This window comes from Cuculus canorus, chromosome 5 (genome assembly GCF_017976375.1).
Source record: "Cuculus canorus isolate bCucCan1 chromosome 5, bCucCan1.pri, whole genome shotgun sequence".
NCBI classification, from domain to species: Eukaryota; Metazoa; Chordata; class Aves; order Cuculiformes; family Cuculidae; genus Cuculus; species Cuculus canorus.
The window spans coordinates 25,066,008-25,090,067 of NC_071405.1; the positions used below are offsets into that span (position 1 = coordinate 25,066,008).

General features: G+C 40.6%; 1 protein-coding gene across 1 annotated transcript; it reads right to left on the bottom strand.

Moving 5' to 3' along the window:
* Positions 1–2,190: 2,190 nt before the first annotated feature.
* Positions 2,191–23,235, bottom strand: DDX24 (DEAD-box helicase 24). The gene is made up of 9 exons (XM_054068341.1): positions 23,117–23,235; positions 22,130–22,859; positions 18,732–19,109; positions 16,861–17,014; positions 15,946–16,461; positions 13,667–13,742; positions 12,919–13,107; positions 10,332–10,461; positions 2,191–8,565 (listed from the first exon to the last, which is right to left on the bottom strand). Exons 2-9 carry the CDS (start codon positions 22,851–22,853, stop codon positions 8,330–8,332), a joined length of 2,403 nt encoding a protein of 800 aa, XP_053924316.1. The 5' UTR covers positions 22,854–22,859; positions 23,117–23,235; the 3' UTR covers positions 2,191–8,329.
* Positions 23,236–24,060: the final 825 nt, after the last annotated feature.

Here is a 24,060-nt window from a genome sequence, read left to right on the forward strand (position 1 = left end):
AAAATCATATTAATAAGCAACATTTTAAACAGCACTGTCTTATTGTGAGTCTTTATAAAAATATCATATTAATAAGTGACATTTTAACAACTTAGATATTTGCTCTATTATTCACTACATGAATTATCAGGAATGTAGTTGTTAGGAGTATTTATCATCTTTTAGGAACTCCCCTTGTCTTCTTGATCACTGCAATGCAACTACACTTGGTAAGAGTAGGGTTTGGTGCAATACTTGAGTAAATAAAGATGAGGAAAGTGCAAAAGTAAAAAAAGAACAGAGAGATTAATAGGGGTTTAAATTCAGCCACGATAAGAAACAACAAGAGACAGAGTAAGAACTCATACCCTATTATTGTAATAATGCCAAGAGAAGAGGGCAGAAAGGTGGGGTGGTAATGACAGCCAGAGCTGAGAGACTTTGAGGTATAAGATGCTGAAGCAGAACTGAGAGAAGAGCAAGGATTTAATCACTGTATTGGCTTATTCCTCTATATATCCATTGCTGCAATGTGCTGTGCACTTTATAATCCAATAGCAATGTAAATTTGATTATGTAGAGAGTAGACCTGTTTAATTCTCACAACAATAGCATTCTTTTGAATTTGAAGGTTTCCTTCCAGAACCCAAGAAAAGGTTTTGAATGATCATGGCATTCTTTGGGCTAGGGACACACAATGCCAGATATTCACCATTCACCAGATAAAACTAGTATCTTTTAATTGGGAAAGATGCTTGTCTATCCCCTAGACACAAAGCAGCTTGCTGAACTCCCAGGGTTTTAAAATGAAAAATAATATGACATCCAAATGGGCTCAGGCTTAGGGACTTGGATGATCTTTTGCTCAATGTTTGTTAGACCAGGACACAGGAGCCTGGTCTGCACCTGGCAGTTCTGGCTGTATTAACAGTATTGGATCAGTAACTAATGGGAGCTGTCAGGAGTCGGCAAGCACCACTTGTAAAGCTGTCACTTGAATCCAGTTTCCACCGTCCCACCTCTCAAGGTACTTAATTTTTTTCAAAATGAGTATTTAATTTTCACATAGGCTCGTCTGAAAAGTCATGATGATAGCTTAAAAACAAATCAGAGAAGGAGAACATGCAGTTCTAGCAGTTGCAAGGTCACAGAATTTTTTTTTTCTTGAATTCCTTCCTCCCCAACTTCTCAGCTTTGGCCATTTGTTAAAGTAAAGCCTATTTACTAGCCTTGTGCGTACCTGTGCACTAGTCCTCTGTTGGGGAAACAATGCCATATATTCAAGAGCCTAACTTGCTTTTCAGAGCATATAAAATGGTCATAAATATAAGTACACTAAAGAGGAGGAATGTTTATTTATGGCACTGCTTGCCCAGCAGTGGAACCAATGTCTCACGGTGCTTTGTTCTTCCACCATAACCCAGCTCTGGAAGGCTGTAATTCATCATGAACTGAATTCTGTTTTCACCCTCTGTATATGAGGAACAGTTTAATTAAAATGCAGAATTAACAAAGATAGGTTTATCTACTGTATTTCAATGGAAGCTCTCTCAGTCAGACTGCTGCCTTACAAGAGGCAGTTTTCCCAGTCTCGGTTTTTATTGTGCTTTTGTTGTTGGTTTTTTTTGATTTGTTTGTTTGTTTTTTTTAATAATAAAGCTTTGCAGTATAATGAAGTATAATGGAAAATGCAATCATTTTCTTCATTGCAAGTAGAAAGCTGACCCTGGCTATGGGCAACACCCAGACTTTTGTACACAAAAAAGTGCTCGGATAAACGATGGTAGTCTTTCCTAATAAATCAGTTCCTGATAAATATTTCTCAATGTTTATTTTTGTGCTGCCATTGATCATATTTTAAACAGGAGAAAACAACATGGAATTTCAAGCTGATAAAGCTGTCCTTGTTTTTATGTGTCAAATGTCAGGTCTTGTTTCCACTTTTTTCCCTTTTTTGCCAATGAACCAATGTTTGCTGTCATTGGGTGGGAAATAGAAAGAAGATAAGTCAGTATCAGAAATCCTGTTCCAAGGCTTAAAAGAAGGCACATGTTTTTGGCAGAGGTTTAGTCAAGACTGAACATTGAGATTTTCTTGTTTCTTTTGAAATGTGTGACAACAACATTTTTTCCAGATCACATTAATTTATTATTTGGTAAATATATACTTCACTTCTTCAACAAGTAAGACAACTCCTGAGAGAGGAGCTAATGACAGTACTTTGTTCTTATATAAATCTATGTAGTTGGACACACGTGTAATTGGATAATACACTAGAAAACAGGCTTTTGAAAACTTCTATGATGAAAGGGACGCACTTTCCAATCATATTTATACACACATATTTATATGCAAGAATAAACTTTTTCTCCCTGTTGGAGCTTAGGAGATTTTGAGAATTTAGGAAAACAAAGAAGAAAACCAGTAAGAAATATTTCAGCAAATTTAATTCTCAAAACATTTTACTTTGACAAGAAAACCACATTGTGAGGTCATCTCAGTACTGAGAGGGTGGAAATCATAGAATAGGTAGGGTTGGAAGGGACCTTAAAGATCACCTAGTTCCAACACCCCTGCCACAGGCAGGGACATCCCACTAGATCAGGCTGCCCAAGGCCCCATCCAACCTGGCCTTGAATACCTCCAACAATGGGGCATCCACAGCTTCTCTGGGCAACTTGTGCCAATGTCTCACCACTCTCATGGTGAAGAAATTCTTCCTAATGCCCAGTCTAATTCTTCCTAATGCCCTCTCCAGTTTATACCCATTCCTGCTTGTCCTGTCACCGCAAGCCTTTATGAATAGCCCCTCCCCAGCTTTCTTGTAGCCCCTTCCGGTACTGGAAGGACACTATAAGAGCTCCTCCGAGCCTTCTTTTCTCCAGAAATGACCTCACTTGAGCCAGCTTATTAGTAACACTATAAAAAAAAGTCTGAAATTACTGCACCTTATATCTTGCACATCACAGCACTGTTATTACCAGTACTGATACAGAAATATAATAGGATTATACTATTGTACTATAGAAGAAACGTTATTGTTTATTCTGTCTGAATAGTCTCATTTAGCACTAGAAGCTTGGCACTCCCAGCTAAAGTAGTGGAAGCCTTAGGCTGCGAGAGCTGACGGAAGGTAAATCTTGAAGGTAGTTGATAAAACTAATGCTGCTAATACAGAAGCAGCTGAATCTGGCAGATGCAAGAGGAATAAGACAAGGATCAAGGAAGCAATTCCAAGAGAATGAGGTAACTTCAGAAGGTGGCCAGCCCAGTGACAGTGAAAGCCAACAAGAAATTAAGAGACTTGATTGGACTTGGGAATCAAATGCTGAGTGGCACGAGTGTAATTGAGAGGTGTGATCTGGGGTAAGGATCCCTCTCTGGAGGCACCACAGGTTCACTGAGTTTCCTATGATATTCTCCCCTTTGCTTAAAGAAGACTTAAAAGACATTACACTACATTACCTGTAAGTTCTCTACATTTACAATATGTAGATGTCTTGTTGCTTGCCAGTAAGTCATATGAAGATTGCTTGAAAGGATTTTGTCCATGTACTGCTTTAGCAGAAAGAGGTCACTGTGGTTTTATTTCTAAGCTTCAGCTGTGTCAGCAGGAGGTAAAGTGTTAAGGATTTATATTAAAAGGACAAAGATTTGTAGACCCAGAACGGGTCCAGGCTACTGTAGAAATACCTCAACCAGTAACAAGGAAACCACTGTGAGGATTTTTAGGAGCAGCAGGGACTGCAGACCCTGGATAACAGAGCTAAGGGAGATAAGTAAGCCATTGACAGAAGCTACCAAGGCAGAGGAAGGGGAGTCTGTACGGTGGGGTCCAGAGAAAGAAGGGTTTCCAAGCTATAAAAGGAGTTTAGTTTCTGCTCCTGCACTGGGATCGCCAGATTACTCCAAACTCTTGGAGCTATTTGTGCATGAGAACAAAGGAGTAGCCAGCAGAGTCTTTACTCAAAATCTAGGTCCGCACTGCCGCCCTGTGGCTTGTTGCTCACGCGGATCCTGTAGCTGCAGGAAATAATTGCAGCGCCAGAGCAATAGCAGCAACAGCGACTACCACAGAAAATAAGCAACCATTAGTTCTCGGTCACCCAAACCCCATGCATGTCCTGCATAAAGTAGAACTGATTCTTAAGTAGCACACTACAGAAGCATTTTCCCCACAGAGTACATCACTATGAATGAATGATTTTAAATGTACATAATATTATATTTAAAAGATAAATTGTTTTGAATCTTAATAATAAATTGGTTGAACTTGTAGTCAGGTAGGTTTGAAATGGCCTGAAATTTTAAGAATAGTACTATGGGATACAAGAAATACCCCTCACCGACCTTTAGGGTTGTCACCAGCAGAAGTAGTGTTTGGCAGGCACTTAGCTGTACCTGAGACCTCTATGTCCACTAGGACCAGCCTCTTAGATTGAGATGAATGAGTTACCAAATTTTTATTTGGGTTACAAAAATATCTACAAGAAAATAGGGCACAAATCAGACAGCTTCACCAGTACCAGCAGGAATGCAAGTACATGACATCTAGTCTGGAGATGCAGTAATGATAAAAGTCCACTCCTTCAAAACAAAGTTGGACCCTATACTGTGTTATTAACTTCTTACTTTACTGGAAAGGTTGCAGAAAATTACTGGATTCACCACTTTCATGTTAAAAAACTGCCCAAAGAACATCAGATGAAACACAATCAACCTCAAGGAACTCAGTCAGTCCTATCTTGGAGATTGAAACTGAGACCATTCCAGTCTACAAAGGCTGAAGGAAGTCCCAGAACCATGTAATTTTTGGTTTTTTTTCTAGAGCAACCTGGACCAGGAAGTCACCTGCTGCTTGACCAAGTGGACAATCAGAGACTGAATCATGGATGGTGTCTTGCTTGGTGTATCTGCCATTCTTATGGAGTAACAACCACAGCAGGCTCAGTTGCAAGACAGAAAGGTTTGAGATGGCACCAGAATGGCTGGCTTTGGTTATCCCGCAATAATTGTGGCCCATGTGGTGCCTCTCTTCTCCCCAGTCCTATGACCTCTGACAATATCCTACTTTTCCGCAAAGACTATTGGATATTATGTACATATTGTTGGTTGCTACATATTAGTCACTCAACTCATGGTCTTCCCAGCTCTTCCTTCACCAAGCCATTCATGAAACAACATGGAATCACCCAGGCACCCAAAATGCACCCTGCTAGCACAGGGCAAAGCAGTGTTTCTTATCAGATTTTTTTCACTTGGGATCAGGCAGTATGAGGCAAGATCATGAGAAAATATTCTATTCCTTCTTTCTTTCCCTCTTATGGATCTGGATACACAGACTTGATTGCAGTAAGCCTGTGGTACCTGGCCCTTACTCAGTTAGGTGCTAATTACCACCTCTATGCCACATGGCCAGCTGCATGCCTGGGCTACTGGCATATGGCAAGGCACTGCTCCAGCTTTGGCTTTGCTAACTTGTTATTTTATTAACATACAAGGGAGGAGGGCGAATGAAAAGGCTACAGGAATATCAGGAAACTTTGCTGTCCAATATGTGAGATCCTGTCCAAACCATGTCCTCAGCAGATGTCTTAAACTACAGGGACTCTTCCTTGTCTTGACAGGCGTATGGCAGTTCAGGAACTGTAGCAAGAATGAGGTCAACTGGCCCCATGCACTCACAAAACAAAAACAAAGGCTTAGAAGCTATTAGGGTCTCAATTTTCTGTTACATAGTTCTAGTTGCTTTGTATCAGCCTGGCCCCTATCAACACTGCTGAACTCGCACTTTTATTAGTCTACTGGGAAGTTGCTATTACAGCCAAAATAGACTTAATTAGTCCTTTAATTAATATTATAGCAGACATACCCTGTCACAAAATAAAAGATTACTTGTTTGAGGCCTTAGTGTAACTGCTGTGCCAGCAGAGCATTAGAGAAACCATTTGGTACTACATATTTCATTAAATATTAAAACTCAATTGCCCATATTCACTTGACGTAAAACTCTTCAAGACTATTTTGTACCAGTAGTATACAAACAAATAATCAGAGCTGGAGAAAACAAAATCCTTTGCCTTACTCTCTGCAGTAACCTATTTCACATTAAGGAAGCACAGTTAAGTGGTAGTATTTTCCAGTTACTGTTTAATAATTTGTTTAAATTAGCTAAAGCAAGTATAACTTTTTTGCTCCAGGTAGAGGATTCAGGCTATCCTCATAAGATAAGGACAAGGCAAAGCAGGAAACCATAAGACAGCTTTTCAGTGCGCTAGACAAACATTCTTCAAGACATTGAGATATTTTTAGGGTCCAGGCTCAGCTTGAGCTCCTGTGGGGGTGCAGCTTCAGCAGATTAAGCATTGAGAGCTCATGCTGAGTGCATCAGAGGCTGCAGGAGAAAACCAGCAGCAGAGCATGCCACAAGTGAACATGAAGAAGGTGAGGAGGAGACGATGTGTCATGCTCCATCTTGGAGACTTGGCAACACAGTAGGGTAGCAGTGTGAGAACTAAGTCATTAAACACAGGGAAACAGAAGTAGCTGAAAATCTTCACAGCAATGACAGAGAGAAAAAAAACAATAATCAGTCCCCCAATTCAGTTCTCACGATCACGTGGAATTAAGAAATTGCCAAAACTGTTCTACCTCATGAAATTTTCAGACAAGGGAGGAGAGGCAGAGCCCTAGTAACAAGATCCAGCCTTGATTTTGCCAATGAACTGTGAACAGAAATAAATCAGAAGATGCAGAAATGGCCCACCTGGTCTTCAATCCCTTCAGGGATGCACAATCAAGGCAAGTTTCTTTCCGTAATGTAAGAATGTGATTATAATGACACAGAAAAGGAATGAGGGCATGCTTGCCTTTACTCAGTTCCTTTTTTTCAGCTTTCCTTACACACATCTTTCCTTAAATTCTTGGTTTTATTTTTCAGATGTCACATTAACTCCAAAGATGTCATCTTCTCACATGGAAGCAGCACCTTACCATCATATCCTCGCCCAAAACTTCCCTCCCTCTATTCCAAAGGGCACGAGACAAACATTGTGTTACGAGGAAAGCTTCATACATAATTGACAAGCTCTGTATGCTTATGATTAAATGTTTACAGCTCTTCTTCAGTAATGCAAGGAAGCAAGAGAAAAGCCTTCCAGAGATGACTTAACTCCACTGACAAATTTCTCTTTGACTGGCTGAGTGAACCGATGCCTGCCATCACAGCAGTGACACTGGTTCTATACTGTCTGAAACACAAAACCTCAACCAGATCTAGAGATGGCAGATGAGGGCTCCCTGTGTTCCCACCCATATGCCACTGCTATGTCTTACCTTTTGGGTGCTTTTCCCTTCTCCTTTCATGCTAAGTGCAAAGGGCATCTGCGATGAGGAATTTAAAAATCTCAAGGAATTGAAAACAGACACGGGCTTTAGGTTTTATAAAAGATACAATTTAACAAAAATTCAAAATATATTTCCTGACATATTTTTAAAAATAGTTTTAAAAATTATTTGTCCAGGTCAAGTTACAATTATTTAAGACCGTAATTATCAAGAAGCGCTCTTCAAAAGTGACATTTAAAAACAATCTATTCCAATAAAGCAAAGATCATGGTTCTAACATGTTTTCAAATATAAACTTCAAATATTAATAAAACACTGAGTAGCAATACTTGCTACTCAAAAATCTACACATCTGAAGGTCAGTCCTGGCCCATTGCCACCTTGACTTTTTTTTTCGCACATTCTAAAACATATTAACATAGGACTAAGAGAATTAGATCCACTGGAGAAAAGAAATATTATCAGAGGAGAAAGAAAACTGGGAGAGGTTCTCATAACCAGAATTGTGGATCTGCTGGTAACACTACTTATGTTTACTACCTTTCTCATTAAATTGGCTGCAGTAAAAGCCAAACCTGACATTACCACCAGGTCAGACTGTACTCAAGATTTATACAGACTACCTTCCCCTTTCCTTTAAGGACATTAAAATTCAAATCACGTTTTATCAGTAGAGTATGCCTACAGTAAATTTTACCTAGTAACTTCTACCCATCTCACAAAAAAAAATAAACAAAACTACCTAAAAACTATTTAGCTTCTATTAATACACAGAGTAAGAGAAAATGAGTAAGAATGTAAGGAAACAAGATCCAAGACAAGATTCAAGAGCAACTAACTGCGTGATCACAGAGCCCTTTAAATCAACATTTTACTCTGTGCCTGCACAAGCAAAACACAGACAACATCCGCTGATACTACGTGTCTTCTAGCCAAGTTCCTCCATAAGCACTGACAATCCTTGTCCTTGCTTCCATTGCACTGAGTGATCTTGCTCAGTTATCTAATTTAATTTTATTGATTTCTTCTTCTTAGCTTGTTGTTTGGACACAGCACCCAGAGCAGATTCCGAAATAGACATCAATGTCTGAGGCAGAAGTAGTTTTCCAGACTGTGTTGGGTACTTGGTTTTCATAAGAACTTTAAACAGTGGCTGGGACAACATATGTTTTAGTTGTTTCTTCATCCCCTTCAGCATCTTTTGCTTCTGGCTTTCTTCTTGCTCACTAGCTTTTTTCCCTTGAGGCAGAAATCAAAGATAAAGAATGTTACAACAAGAGAGAACTTGCATTGGCCTCTTTCACTAGGCTTTGGTAGTGCTGGGGCAGATGCTAATCTCCTCTCTCTCTCTCTTTAACAAGGTCACTCAACTCCCATACAGTATTCCAGTCATCTGTGACACTTTCAGATCACAGAGGCTGTCCACAAGGTAACAAGGTCAAGAAGAATCCTGACTACTAACTACAGCCCCGATATCATTCTACTAAAGTATCCAGTTGGCCCTCAATCCAGATCATACTTGGGAACAAAAGGAAAAGGGGCCCACAAGACAAGGGATTAACTGAGGGCTTCTAACTCAGGCAGAAGTTCTTACTGCATTTTTTTGTTACTTCATGCACACCATTTTTCAACATCTGGTAAATGTTGAAAATCGGAAGCCCCTTCCTCTTTATACACAAAAAAATAACGAAGTGATCAGATTCAATAACATAGGTGAAATAATGGCATAGAAACGATAGGAGATATTTAGTAGGGTTAGAGGCCTGAACTGAAGACAACAAATGAAAGGTTGCTGTAATGTAAATTGAAAGGACATTATTAAATCCTTTGAAACAGTGTAAAAGGCATTTCATTTATGGAAGGAATGACTGAGATTTTAATTGGTTTCCAATAAGCTATAGAAGAACAGGAGACTAAATATATTTTAAAGCATGAATCTGGCAAGATTCTGGGTGGCAATTACAAAGTGCTTCACTTCAAGAGCCACAACTTACTTTGACTGGATGTGTTATTTTAAAACTCATTTCAGAGACAGCATACTCAGACTATGTAAAAACAAGACAGCAGAGCGCTAATTATCTGAGAGTGCTCCTGAACAGTTTGGACAGAAATGATTAGTGTTTGTGTGCAACATGGTTAAGAACAAGCAAGCCCAGCCATGAATAAAAGAAAGAAAAAAGTTCACTCAAACATGCTTCAAAATTAAGGCACCCACATATTTTGCAGCTACCAGGTCAGAGACAGCTTAAGCTGAAGTGACCAAGTCAGTACCCTTCCCTATCCAGCATGCCTTCAAAGAACTGGTCAGAAATTGTAAAATTCCAGCTCCTAAAATCTGAACAAAATGTGGCATTTTACAGTGCATCTAAGCACTGCAAAGCTTCACAACATTGCACTAATAAGCACCTGTAGCTGCACAGCCATACGCAATCTCTCAGGCACAGCCTGCAGAACATATAATTTTAAAAATACAAGAAATTATTTACTTCTAACACAACACCAAAACCCTCAGCAACTTCAATATAGTTATTGGCCATTTAGCCCACACAACCACATAATTTTCAGTGTTTGCTAGTGCTTCCTGGGTGTTCCCACACAGACTTATCAGGCTCCGGTCCTGTTGCTTGTCTACAGGGGTTGGGAGAGTAAGTGTAAGTGGAGAAACAGCTTTTTCTTCGACACAGTGGGTATAAGATTCAAGCAGGACATACTTGGCTGTTAGATTAACCTAAAATGTTTGCCAGAAGCTAAATGGTTCCTGTACAATATGAGGACTTGACTGCGACTTGCCAGAATTGTCACACCTGACTCCCTCAGGTGCAGTACTATCTACAGCACAATCATCCTGAAGACACCAGCAACACCATGTACTAAGTAATGATGTTCCTTTCCTTCCTCTTCTGACCTGCAGGTATTAAGAGTTTCTCTGCCATGGTGGGGCTTCTTCTGAACATCAATGCTATGGGACCAACTGAGCATACCAATAAACAAGCAATTCTACTTGCCCATAAACATGTCATCATCAATATCGATCTCAAGAGCCTCTGCAGCTTGCTGGAGCCAGGAGTCATGATGCTTTGCCCGACTGTTGAAAAATTCTGCCTTCTCAATCTGCCGTGCCAAATTCACCCGCTCCTGCAACGTAAGTACATTAGACATTACAATCAGGTTTAGATGTCCAGCACTTCAGCAGAGTCAGTGCTTGAGAGCATGGATTACAATGCATCTGAGGTACGGAGACACTTTCGTTCGCTACTGTTGCCCCAGCATATGCCCCATGCAATTAAGATATGTTGTAGTTTGCTAAAGCGTCTTCCTTCTTCAGATCCATGATAGATTCTGACTTGTAAAACATCTCAACTACTAAACATGACAGAATGTTAACTCCTCATTCTTTAAACAAATCATTACATAGAGGACAAATCATGATTCAGATACCAATCCTATCCAAGTTACATATTGACATAGTACAGCTGGATCTTTAAGTTATTAGTTTCAGCAACAAGGGGTGGCCACCAGCTTCATCCCACTCTGAACAAGTAAGCTCCTGCAGGCCATATGGAAGAAACAAGTATACTCATGTTTTTTTTAGAAATGCACCTGGATCTTGTCTAGGCACAGGACAAAGTGCCCTGGCCTTCTTCCTAGCTGCACATAGGTGGAACAAAGATGCAGAGCGAACCCAACTCGACCTGCAGCCTTCCAGCTGGGCCAAGCTGTCTTAAGTAACTAATTCATTATAGAAAGAAAATCTGTACTGACAGTAAATAATAACTCAGCAGGAAGTTCTGGTGTTTGGAATGTGCCTGCGGGTGCACAAAACAAACCCTGTGCATGACACCTGATCACCCTAAATAAACAGTCTGGTGCTACACAGTAACAGCGCCAGCCAGAACTGCTAAGGTAATAAAGAAGGAGCAAGAAAAAGGAAATTAAATGCACAGTTGACTAATAAAACAAGTCAGTCACTTTTTAGATCACCACAAGAAATTTTAAATAGTTTTCCCATCTCTCTAAAACTTCATCTTCTTCTGGTCTCTCCTCTATGTTGGTTCACCAAATCTCTTCCTCTCAAGTGTGAAATCTCTACAGACTTTTCTGGACTTGAATAAAGGCATGCGGAAGCAGGGAAGGAGCACGCCAAAGGGACCAACATAACAAACCAGCAGGACTATTAGTTCCAGCTACGATGGCCTTCTGTTTAACCCTGGGGGAAGTGTAAATGAGACCTGACCATGCAAAGGGCCTAGGAGGCTAGAGTCCTGTAATTACAATTACAGAGAGACAGATCTTTTTATGAGGAGGGGAGCACTATTATGAAGATAGTGAGAAGGTGGCAGGAAAACTTAAGTATGGAAAAAATATTTATTTGCTCATTAATTGACAGAGCGTGAGAAGAGCCAAGAACTACTCATCAAGTAACACAGAAGGGACCTCCGAAGAAACAGTCTAAAAACAACAGATTTCTTTCAGTAATCAGAAATATTTGGCAGGTGGAAGGAGGTGGGGAGGAGAGATGATGGAAAAAAAAAATAAAATCAAATTCTCTTTGTTACTACAGGAGAAAAATCAGTCCGTGGAAGTATTTCTTGGATTTTCTTCTTTTTTCAGAAATCTCCTGAAAGATTCATACTAAATACCCTCTATGAGCAGGAAGCCTGGGCTTTGAAACTTTCTGACATTATTCCCAAGGCAAGTATATTGTGGTTGCCACTGGGGTGGACCCTGGGTCCAAGCCAACTGGATAAGCATGAACCAGAATACTGTAATAAGAAGTATCTGTTGAATTATCCAACTGATTGTGTTTTTATCCTGTGCTCAATGACTGTACAAGATTCAGACACTCCAACCCCAACTGGATCCCCTTCAAATGCAATATTTAAATATGTCCCATCTGTACATGTCTGATGTCACCCAAACTGTTAAGAGAATGCCGAGACATGAAATAGCCTCTTATTCAAGAAATAGAAAATCTGTGGTAAATGAATGCTTTCTAAAATATATTTTTTCATAAATTCTAGCTATTGTCTATCTTGTGAGTTAGTAAATGACTGAATACTTCTTAAGCAGGTAATAACCTAGAAAATGGAAACACACTTGTTTTGACAGGGTCCAGTAGCAGCTGTGGCCTCACAGTAAAGGAACTTTTAGAAAAACAGACAACTGACTACTTCAGCTGAGAAGAGGCAGATGAAGACCACTGAAGATCCTTGGGCTTGCTACTGTTCTCTAGTCTGTTTCTACCACAAGTGGATTTAAACAACATACTCAACAGAGCCATCTCTGCTCTCCAGTCACAAAAGATACTTGCAGTACATGTACTGGTTTTGAGAATCTAATCAGAAGCAGCTCTACATAACAATGTGCAAGATAAACGTAAGCAACGTTTATGTTTGAATATCTTTTTTGGGCCAGTTATTGTGGAGAAATCACAACTATTGCTTAAAAATAAGATAAAGTGTGATTAACTTCATTTTCAAATCCAGGTCCTGAAAAGTAAATTTCATCTGAAACTTGGAAAGAACATGATGGGCAATGCAGTAATATAAGTCAGCAACTACTCAAGCTGCAAAGAGATTGTTGTTTCTTTACCTTGATAGAAGTCATGCACTTGGTTTCAATTGGGAAAAATGGCAGCTCTTCACTCTTCTCCAAAGTTTTATAAATTTTCCTGAAATTGATCAAGTCATCAGGGCCAATCAGCAACAGGCTGAGGCCTTCACTGGCAGCTCGGGCTGTTCTGCCGCTTCTATGTACGTACAACTCCGAAGTACGAGGGACCTGCAAATATTGAGAAATCAAGCTGATCATGGAAAGCTAGCAGCAGCTGGTTATGCTGCTACACATGGTACAATGAATGTAACACAGCTGAAGGTAAAGAACAAGATGATGTCTGGAGACACTTTCTGTTCTCTGGTCCAATACTCCCCTTTGCATAATCTTTTATGAGTGTCTCCTGAGTTCTAAGCCTCTGTCATTTCATTGGCCAGGCAGGAAAAAATTCTATGTGTCTTCAGGGAAGAGTTATAGAGCTGAGTCATCTGACACCTTTGGATATCAAAGTTAACCAAAAAGCAAGGAGAATCATATCTTTTATCTCATTTCTCATATATAATTACACATTCATGAAGTGCTACATACCACAGTCAGTCACTGCAGCAATGAGATACATAAGTACAATGCACTAAGGACAGTTAAATTAACGATGATTAAATCTCTATACACGGGACTACACCAAATACAGGTCCAAGAGTCATAACTTTACAGCGTTCAGGGTTTGGAACAGCAGAAGATTATTTCAAAACTTAAAATAGTGAAAGCAACATTAAAAATATTCAACCTGGTAGTGGATGACATGCTGCACTTTGGGAATATCGAGGCCACGAGCTGCAACATCTGTTGTCAGGAGGACACAGCTGAGAAAATAATAAAATAATAACATTTAACGAATATAAATCTTAAGAGTAAACCATCTGCAAGGAACATAAAATACAGCAACCTAGAATTGTACAACAGCAATTTAAGGATGAGATTTGTACTACATAGTCTGCTGGAAATATCCTCTTTGCCCTTACAGAAAACAATACCCAATATTACAGAGGTAGTCTTGAAACAGCAATTCTTAAATAAAGGAAAAAAAAAAAAGCAAATATTACCTTCAGCAGGTCTATTCTGTTTCCAATGAATTCTTTGCCTTGCTGGATCCTGTTTTCCTATGCTTTTATTCTCTCCCAATTCACAGGAACGCTAGCGCAAATTGCTATTCCATAACCTAATTCAAACACTTGGAAAGATGGTACGCTCCCCTTCATCACATTTTTCAGTGCTCTGCCCAGGATGGGTTTAAACTAACTCAAACACTTGGAAAGATGGTACGCTCCCCTTCATCACATTTTTCAGTGCTCTGCCCAGGATGGGTTTAACAATATCTTCAGCTTCATATGACCATACCATCAACAATGCAGTTGATCTTTTGGCAGGCCAGACAGGTTATTACAAGTCTCACCAGTTCAGAAAAATCACATGAGCTTTACAGATTTAATTAACAGCTTTTGGGAGTTGAAATATTTTCTACCAAGTTGCACTCAAATAAGTCCTTTCAGTAACTTAAAAGCTAGAAATAAAAGGTGTGGGGAGGGAATCTGTTCTGACAGCTAACATTTCTCCTTACCCCTAGAAGTGAAGAGCTACTCAAAAAAGTTATTCTTGCACATAAACAGTCTACTACAGAGATTAAAGTCTCCCTGGGGTATGAAACAATTCATTTTTTAAAAAAATCTCCCAGCAACTGTAAGGAGTTACTAGTAGGTAACGAGAATTTGTTAAGATTTTATGGTGTCTGACTGCATACTCTATTGCTACAAGGTTCAAAGCAGAAATAAACAGAGAAAATCCTGTGTCTTGCAGTCTGTAGGAGGCCGGGATAGATGGTCTTACAGATTTCTTCTTGCCTTGAAAATCTGCAGTCTCTGAAAACACCAGTCTGGCCTAGGCTGATGCTATTGACACTACATTTTGCCAAGGGATACTGTAGATTTACATAATTCAACCTCTGTTTTCCCTATGTGAGGCTATTATCAAGGTACAAATTTGCAAGCAGTCAGACAGCACGCAGCACTTCATAGCAGGACTAAAATGTGAGACTTCTGGAGTATGGAAGTACCAAGACCACCAACCTCATCCCAAAGGCCATCCCAAAGCTGGTAGGAAAAAATAATTCTTAAATCGTCAGGACAGGCCTTCCTGGGTAAACCTGACTGCCCACTGCTGCCAAAAGGAACAATTGCACCTTGCATTGCTCTGATACTTCGACTGTCAGGAAGCTAATGTATCTAACTCACCTGCAAAACCCTTAACCCAGCAAAAAGCTGTTAGTTTTCTGATGGCTTAGTTAGAAACAACTTACAGAAGGATCAAATGAGCTGTACAGCCAGGACACAGGAGCAGACAGGTGTGCAGTACATAAAAGCATACAGCTGAAAACAGAGTAACAGTTCCTTCAGCAGCAGTGAGCTGTCAAACTACAAGATAGTTCAGGCCCCAAGCGACTTCCAAGAGAACTCTAGCAAACCTCTCTTTCAAAACAGGATGAGCTATATGGTTGGACCAGGTTGCTCAGGGCTTTATTCAATTGAGCCTCAAAACTCCCAAGAACAAGCAGCCTGTTTCAATGCCTGACTGTCCTGACAGAGAAAAAGCTTTTTCTTATACCCAGCCTCAACATCTAGTTTCAGCTTGCACCTGTTATCCCTCAGTCTCCTACAACGCACCACTTGTTTGGTTCCATCTTCTTGATAACCTTCTTTTATGATATCGGAGAGCTGTTCATTAGGTCCCCACAAAGTCTTTTTCCCAAGTGATACAAATACAGCACCCTCAGCCTCTCCTCTTGCAGAGAAAGTGCTTCTTGAGTATCTTGGTGGCCTCCCACTGAACTCACCTCAACCATCCTGTGAAACTTCATCCCTAACCGTTAATAACTTGGGCTCACAAACAGCAGACTTGTATCCACAGCTAACTCCCCGAACTCGTTCTTATTCTAACAGAGCTGTTTCCTCTCCCCACTACATTTTACATGATTTATTTTCTTCTCTACTAGGAAGGGGAAAATCAACTCACCTCTCTCGTTCAGCGAATCTTTCTAGGTTTTTCAGCCTTTGCTTTTGGTGCATATTGGCATGCAGAGGAAGAGGATCGCAATTTAAGATTGTGAGGAGAGAACTGAGGCGTTTTACACAGTCTATGCTGTTTGCAAAGACCATGGTTCTTCCTGGATACTGGAGAAGAAAGTAATAGAGATAGTAGTCCTTCTCGTTTGTATTACAGTGGATCCTGGTTTCTGTCAGAGTCTCAACAGTAGCCTCTTTCCTTGTTAAGTCTATCACTTTGGGTTTGCCCTTTATTCCTACTCTTTCCATTAACAATTCTAGTTTAGTCTTCTTGTCCATCTTTTTAGCATTCTTTTTCTGTAAAACTCTTGTGGGAATCTGATGAACTAAAGTCAAAGTGGCAGAAAAAACAAAAGTCTGTCGTTGAGGGTTATACTGTGAATCATTTAGGATTTCCAGCAACTGTGACAGCTCTAGGAAGTGACCTTTCTCAACCATTCGGTCTGCTTCATCAATCACAAGACACCTGTCAAACACAAAACACAAAGGAAATACAAAGCTACAGAGAAATACAAATCTGGCACACTTCAAAAGAACTTTTACTGCTAACACATAAGGGAAATTCTGCCTGTAACACCCAAAGAAACACCAGGTATGCCAGGGTAGCTACAGTAACCTTTCACACGTCTTTTTGAAAAATGCAGTTTCTAAAGGAGAACTGAGGGTTTTGCTACTGCCTTTAATTGACATTTTTCCTCCGTCAATATAACCACTGTGCATTCTGGCAAAAACAACCCAAAAAACATTCTGGCAAAAAATTAGTGATCTTCTGTAGTCCAAATTTTTTAATTGGTTAGTAAACATAACCAGTATGCAACAATGTCCAGGTAAGTACCCAGCAACTAAGTCTAAAAGGCGCATTTACCTGAGCTGCCGAAGATTTGAAAGATGTGGGTGTCTCTCTTTAACTAACTCCCACAGACGGCCTGGAGTTGCAATTACAATTTCTGGTTTTCGATTCAGTACACGTTCTTGTTTCTGTGCAGCCATGCCTCCAACCAGAATTGCAGTCTTAATGCCTAGAACAAATACATAATAAATTAGTAAGATAAAAACTATCAGTGAATGTCTTTACATACATCCACTCAAAGAAGTAATTTAAAAAGTCTTTAGCACAACTTTCAGCAAGCACTTTAGCCAAGAAACTTCAGGTGTTTTATATAGCACTGAACATGAAGTAATGCCCTCAGTTTTAGAGAAAAATCCTCATTATGGTTAGACACCAAAATTAAAGTAGTCTTTCTTTTAGCGCGCCTCTCTTCCCATAGCATGAAGAACCACGTACATCCTCTGTAGCTGTTAACTTTGTTTATCTGTACTTCAGAATCTCATGTTTCGCCAATTATAGTTGCACGAACAAATATGTTCCTATTACGAATAATCAGCAGACCCCCCCAAGAAATCAAGACTAAGACTGAGAAATGCTTGTCTTGCTAATGACTGCTTACTTGCTATGGAACAATCCTAACAAGAATGCTCCCTCCCGATTAGTGATTCCCTGAACTGCAACAGCAGTGCAGAGATTCTAAGTCAGCTTTAAGCAATTTACGCAGGTACTAAAAGGCATTTAGCTTTGGAAGCACGGACTGCACACATGGCTCATTTCACCCTGCTTCTTCAAAGAACATACTGGACCATGACAAACTCAGCGCTACTGTGCATGATTCCTCCAGTATCCAAGCCACCACATATCTCTCTTCCCTACTATTTGTGAAACCCCACGCTTCCAGGTGGGCATTTGTTTCAAAGCGAGTTTTGAGGCAACAAAGAAAGCCCACATCAAAACATATTCCCTCTCTTGCTGCAGCAACTCTTCATCACTTTGGCAGCAAATTTTTACAAACAAATAGCATTGCTCCTATCAGAACTGTACAGACATAAATCGATTATTTCATGCTAAGAGTTAAAATTAGCCTTGTAATCAGCTATAGACTGATGAGCGCAGCAGGATGTATAGACACCAAAAGAAGATGTGCTTAAAAAACAGCTCACTGCACTACATATAGTCTTCAATAAATAAACAATTACTCTATTGGAGAAGCTGGGACTTGTTTCCCAGTTATCCGCATCTTGAACAGTTTCAAGTTCTCATTCAGTTAACAGATGTGCTGACCTCTGGTTTGGACATGAAAGAAACAGGATTGAATTGCTTACATCAGGCATATTACCTAGCAATACGTTGTGGCCTGACTACTATAGGAGGTAAGTCAGACAATCTAGCAATGCTTTCTACCCTTAAAATTTATGGCCATAATTTCTTTTTTTGATAGATAGATCAAAATGGTATATAGACAGATCTATATCTAGCTACTATCTATATAGATTGATATATCTGACAAAAAAAAGGAAATTATGATATATATATATAAGGTTAAAAATCATGTATACATATATACAGTGAAATTATTTTTATATATAACCTACATTATCTAAAACTAGGACAAAGTTAGCTGTGGCTAGGTATCTAGTACTGATTCTGTGTTGCTAAAGCAGGAGTCAATTGCTATTTGAAGGAATAAATATTTTAAAGCAAAATATCCCACAGTAACTGTTTCCTTCCACGTGCACCCCACTGAAGAATCTTAATGCATTTTTTATGTATTACTTAGTAAGAACCCCTACTCTTCAAAAGCCATTGCAGTCTTATGATACTGTGGCAAACATTCTGGCCCAAAACCAATGTCAGGATCCAAACCCAGCATCATCTGGGAAATGGCCCATCATGCGTCTACGTACCTGTAAACCTTGCAACTGCATCAATGTGGTGTTTTACTTGCACAGCTAATTCTCTTGTGGGAGTAAGGACCAATCCTAGAAGAGGTCTCTTTTTATGTGAGCCAATACTATGCGTATTGGCAATGGCATCAAACTCAAAATTTTCCAGCACCTTCGCAGAGCCTGTTGTGAAAGATGCATCATCTTCATCTCCACTATCTTCAGCCTGCTGATGGGCTAGTTTTTCTGCTTCATCCTCATTTTCCCATCTTTTTCCATCATGATGCTGATGGGACTCTTTAGAAACACTGTCATTTCTCGTTGTTGAGCTATTTGATTTTTGCCACTGCAGTACAGAGTGAATCATTGGAATTGCAAATGCAAGCGTTTTACCACTTCCTAAAAAACAAAAAAAAAGAATAATAATACCAGCAAGTCATTTATTTGACAAGATGAGAAAAGTGACAGCCAATCACATACTGTTCTTAAAACATGTAGTTACAACAGACAAACTCTCGATCTTTAAAAGACCAGAAACCTGCAGCAACAGCATCTTTTCTCCTTTTCCCTTTATACATATCTTAAGGTCACCAACAGCATAATTCCTAGGGAATAGGTATTTTTCCAATCTGTAGCCTGTCAGGCAGATTCGTTCGTTCTCAAAGTGTTTTTTAAAAGCTGCCACTGCAGCCAAGATATTTTTAAAGAGCTGTATGCCCGTAAGGAGAATATCGTGTCCTAATTGACAATTCTGATCAATGTTCTCCAAAAAACAGAACAGAAAATGAGGCCAAGGACAAACTGGAATGTACTTGAAGGATTCACTTCCATCTTTAATTTACATGACTGTGTTTATGACTTTCTAAGAAACTGTATTTTTAAATACTCCACCATTTAATTTCCTGATCTATCACCAGTTCACAGTTTTATAATCAAAATACATAAATCTGATTTAAAACAGTTAATCCACTTTGGAGAGCGGTTGTGCAGTACAAAAGTGCTCCTCTAACTTTAATTTCAGGGGTTCACTACACCAAACTGCAAGTCACTTCCCTGCCACATATTCCTTTCTGAATAGTCACTAAGGAAGATGTTGGGAGAAGCCTGGTGGCACATCCACCCCAGTTAAGGTCTTGTAAATATCAGTTCATTGTACACAAAAGCAGCATCCAGAGCACAAGACACTATTACACTATTCCAATAACAGGCCACTGCTGGGAAACTGTTCTCTGGAAATCTCATTTCAATTCCTTCAGCACCATTTGTCTGTATCATAAACCCATAATGGTTTGCCAAATTCAGCAACACAGAATTTTTCTTATTTAAGAGAGAATAATAAGCTAAGCCCAGTATCTAACCAGTGCTGCTGCAGTATCTCCTCATATTCACTTCCTCATCTTTCTGTATGTCTGGGAGGTCTCTGACTTCCGCACTTGAAGCTTAAAATGTTTCAAATCTGCATTTGCAGAGCACATATGCAATAAAATTCTGTATTACCAGAACATCTGTTTTTAAGATGAAGAACACTGCTAATCTTCAATTAAATGTAATGTAACTTTGTTGATGCAAATGTCAGCACTGCACCCAGCTAGACTATGGCTGTGATAATCGAGACTGTTCTGCAGGCACTAGATTCACCCACAAATTAAACAAATAATCACCTCACAGGGAATGCTATCTTCACAACACCCTCATCACATACCATAGCCAGGAGGCCTGCAAAAGCAGGAGAAAAGTACATTGTGATACCCCCCAATACCAAAGCTCAATTTATAATAATCCATGCTCTTCTAAATGGATTTAGATGGTAAGATTTTACAGAGATAAAATTTAGTTGCTTAACAAAAAAAATCATTAGTTCTACATGGTAACAGACAGAACTGGTTAGATCCACTGCAAAAACAACAGGCTTTGACAGTCCCTGCATCTGATCTCCGTAAGGATGTACTCACTGACATCAGTATCTTGCCATTCTCCCCTATGTCGGTACCAAAAAGAGAAGATGAATAGCTGTTTTACCTGCCACCTTTCTCCCTCAGGCCCAATGCTAAGGGAAGCTGTAGGATGCAGAAAAAAAACAACTGGAGAGTTTCAGCCTCTTGCAGCTGCAGCACTTCTAACAGACAACTGTCTGCATCTTCTCTCAAGTTTCTATAGGAATACCCACTGGGGTCTCTGGGGAGAACATGGCTTGCTTTCATAAAAGAATAAAATCAATGAGCAAAACACAGTCCTGCTGCCTCAAGGTTATGGAAAACCAGACAGCAAAACCACAACCTGCCATCAATTGCGCTTCCCATTCTGCAGCTAGAGATTTGCTTTCCATCACCACCAAACTGGTGCTTCTTTGCAGCACAAAACCACCATTTAAATTTGCAGTTCCATTTTCAAAAACACTCCCTGCAGGGTTTTCTAATCTTACTAAAGCTAATAGAACCAGCCTAGCTTCTAATTAAAATAAAAATGCAAATGACTGTATATCTTATTGATTACTATACCTCTGTGTTCAACAGCTGTGAATGGCTTTGCAAGACAAGCAGTGAGATAAGGCAACTGGAACAGATGAAAAGAATGAAAAAGAAGCCTTTAAACCAATGCAGCTTCCAATTGTGCTTCCTATTTTAGATTTTATAGGAGAAAAATGCTTCACTGCTAAAGAAGACAAACCTTCAAATGTATGAGCAGCAAAAAAGTTAGAGGGAAAATAAAAGTCAGACTTCACAGCACTGTATATGTAAAAAAGAAGCTATAACAAATTTCACAAAGGCTAATAATGCTTGAAGACAAAGGCATAAACTGATCACTGGTCCAGAGAGTACTTCTCCAGTTAATGGTTCAATGCAATATTTCAAGCACAAGCAGTGAGAAGGGCTGGTGACAACTACAGGCCAAGCCCGGAGACAGGGCACAGGGTTGAGCTGGTTTTGCTACGATAAAGCAATATTCACGATGCCTAACACCATGTATTTATTTACCATTCCAAGCTAGCACTGAATCACCTTCAGAGAAACCTAATCCACTGCTGTGGAAGGCACCATGCCAAGGAAAAGAAGTTCGGCTGTTGGAACACGACTGTTGGTTTCAATAATTCCGCCCCTCTTAATGTGTTGTCTCTTCCCCAAATAGAAAACTATTTGAGAAACAAGAGAAAAAGAGAATCTGTCAAAAGCATAAAAACTCATTAAGACTTCAAAGCTTTGCACATTGTACTTTGAAACGGTAGAATATCCTGTGTTTGTACACTACAAAGTTTTAATACTTCACAATGAATCACCACTAACGTATTGGATACTCAAAACATACAAGCTCTTCTCCTACATCTAAGTGCTGCTTCTGCTACATATAAAAACAATGAGCTGCATTTAAAGACGGGAGATGGGAAGCTCTCACTATGCGCAACCAGTTGAACAGATTTGTACCTGTTTCTGCAGCACCAAGAACATCCATATTATCCCGGATTGCAGAAGGCAAGGCCAAGGCTTGAATAGGAGTTGGAGCACTAAACCCCAGGTAGCTCAATGCCCGCAACACTGGTTCAGGCACAAACAGGTCTTTCCACGCAGACACGTCAGCTTTATGATCATTTGAAGCAGATAAAACTTGTGTTGTCCAGTTTTTAACTTTCTTAGATGTAGTTACCGATGGCAGAACTTCTTGAGATTCAGAAGTCTTATTTTCAGCTACCTTCTTTTTCTTTGGAGCATCTTTTGTGCTTGAAGTACTCTTAGCCACATGTCCGGGGTCTTCACTATTTGCCCCTTTGATTATTTTGTTACACTTTGCCTCTTCATCAAGTGACTCATCAACTTGCGATGCAGTAGGATTACCACTTTTATCAGGTTTGCTTCTCAAATCTTTGTTTTTCTTTTTCTTTTTCTTTTTGGGAGGGAAGACAGCTTCCTCCTCCCTGCCTTCTTCTGAAACGCTCTCAACCTTTCTCTTCTTCTCTCTTACTTTCCCCACTTCAGAAGAACTTACTAGTTTGTATTCTGTAAGTTCCTCCAAGCACACTAGCTCTCTAAACTCCTCATCAGCAAATAGATTGGGGTCGATCTGCACAGTTTTCCATTTCCCTGTTACTTCAATGCCTTTCCGTTTCAATTTAAAGGAAGGCGTAAATCTCCGTCCTTTTTGGGGCTTCATTTTTACCTGAAAAGAAAGCGAGGGGTAAAAAAGCAAAGCATTAGATAAAAAGAATGAGGATTACCTCGATGACATTCAAGCACGTGGGAACGCAAGGCATTTTTTTGCCTTTGGGGGAACACCATGAATAGCCTGTAATACAACTACAACCGGCCAGGCCTAAAGCCGGAAGGCTCGTGGGGCCACAGCGGCCTGCAGCACCGGGGCGAGGGACCAGGGGCTCTCCATGGGGCGAGGGACTGGGGGCTCCCCGCGGCGCTCACCGCACTCTGAAGCTCCGCAACAGAGAAGGAGCGCCGGACACCGACCACCACCGCTAACGCCGCCGCCCGCCTCACGTGCTTGCGGGCGCCGCCATTGCCGTGTGACGTCACTGCGGCGCGCCCGCGCTTACAAGGGCAGGGCCGGAGGCGCTGAGACCGGAAGGGGCGGGAAGAGGGTGGGGGTGGGGAGGGCAGGCAGAGAGGGGGCGGGGTCCTGGCGGAGGGGGCGGGGCCTTCATGAAAAAAGACGGTGCCGGGGTGGGAGGAACGAGCAGAGAGTGAGGGGGCGTGGCCTGTTCGGGGGCTCTGCGGAAGGGGGCGGGGCCTGTACAGAAGGGGTGGGGCCTGTACAGAAGGAGGCGGGGCCTCTTGAAGGGGAAGGCGCCAAGAGGCGCTGTGCAGCCGCCGGGGTGTCCTTGTTCGCCTAGTGGTCGTCAGGGTGAGGGCTGTTCTCAGTCAGGCCTCAGGTGCTTGAACGAGGCCCCTGAGAGTGTTCTTGGGTCCCTCTGCGTTTCACGGGTGAAGCGAGGTGGGTCTCTCCGTCTCTTTGCCCGAGTGATGGGTGATAGGGCAAGAGGGAATAGCCCCAGGCTGTGCCAGGGCAGGTTCAGATTGGACAGTAGGAAAAACTTTTTCACTGAAAAAGTTATCAAGCACTGGCAGAAGCAGCCCAGGGAGGTGATGGAGTCCCCATCCCTGGAGATATTTAAAAGACAGGTGGATGGAGTGCTTAGGGATATGATTTAGTAGTGGACAGGTACAGTTGGAGTTGATGATCTCAAGCTGTATGATCATAGAATCGCTAAGTTGGACAAGACCTTGAGATTGTAGAGTCCTAGATTCACATCATTACGGTTGGAAAAGACCTATAAGAACATCCAGTCGTACAGATTAGCTTCAGGCTTTCTAACGTGTGAGCAACTAAGGTGAAGGAATGAGGATAC

Coding starts and splice junctions, on each gene's coding strand:
- DDX24 (XM_054068341.1), bottom strand. CDS start 22,853: ATGAAGCCCCAAAAAGGACGGAGATTTACGCCTTCCTTTAAATTGAAA. Junction 17,015..18,731: donor TGCAGTTGCAAGGTTTACAG/GTACGTAGACGC, acceptor TATTTGTTCTAG/GCATTAAGACTGCAATTCTG. Junction 10,462..12,918: donor AGTGCATGACTTCTATCAAG/GTAAAGAAACAA, acceptor CTTACGTTGCAG/GAGCGGGTGAATTTGGCACG.